Source organism: Buceros rhinoceros, unplaced genomic scaffold, assembly GCF_000710305.1.
Source record: "Buceros rhinoceros silvestris isolate BGI_N320 unplaced genomic scaffold, ASM71030v1 scaffold28966, whole genome shotgun sequence".
Taxonomy (NCBI): Eukaryota; Metazoa; Chordata; class Aves; order Bucerotiformes; family Bucerotidae; genus Buceros; species Buceros rhinoceros.
In genome coordinates this window covers 7,609-8,320 of record NW_010419745.1, presented here as the reverse complement: position 1 = coordinate 8,320, position 712 = coordinate 7,609, and the positions used below count along the sequence as shown (strand labels likewise).

General features: G+C 61.5%; 1 protein-coding gene across 1 annotated transcript in view; it reads left to right on the top strand.

Annotated features, from left to right (window-relative positions):
- Positions 1-435: 435 nt before the first annotated feature.
- Positions 436-712, top strand: part of LOC104496006 (PH and SEC7 domain-containing protein 1-like) — a gene marked incomplete at its 5' end in the record, with an annotated part of 5,908 nt that continues 5,631 nt past the window's right edge. Inside the window, one exon of the mRNA XM_010139062.1 lies at positions 436-479. Within this exon, the coding sequence (XP_010137364.1) occupies positions 436-479 (44 nt within the window). The remainder of the gene's footprint in view (positions 480-712) is intronic.

Below are 712 nucleotides of genomic sequence, written 5' to 3'. Positions count from 1 at the left end.
AACGCTTGCTGTCCTGGGGCCCAGGCCTCCTGAAGCTGTCTCTGGCCAGCCTGTGACACCCTGGGGGAAGGCGAGAAGCGGCTCTCGCAAAGACTTTGAAATGTTTGGTGCGCCTCACCATCATGCTGCTAACGCTGCTGCCATCATAGGCAGGGAGTGGAAGAGAGGGCAGGCAGCTGAGGCTGTCGCCAGCACTGTGCCCAGGGTGTGTGTGGGCTTGAAGGTCCTGTGGTGCCCAGGAGAAGAGGTCCGTAGCCCTGAAACAAGGTCAGACAGCTGGCCCAGCCAGGACAGGGCTAGACCAGGATGGACTGACCTGGGGCTGCCTTAACATCCAGTGCCCCTAAGCTGGTCTGGCTTGCCACCTCCATCCCCTGGAGCAACTGCCTGACCTGGCACCACTCGTGTACTGACCTCCTGCTCTTTTCTCTGTAGGCGCTGTACGGCTCTATCAAGAACGAGAAGCTGCAGTGGGCCATGTGAGTATACCCGTCAGGGGATGCAGCTGCCCAGTGCTGGGCAGGCAACGGGGCCACCTTGCTGATGCCTTTCTTGCCCCTGCTGCCCTCTGTGCCGGAGCGTTGTCCTGCCTCAGAGGCTGCATCAGCTATCATGTGCTGGGTGGGTGCTCCTGCGGGGATGTGGGAGGGAGCAGGAGCTCAGGATGGGATAGGGTGGGATGAGGGTGCAAGCAACGTACCCCCGGCTGGCC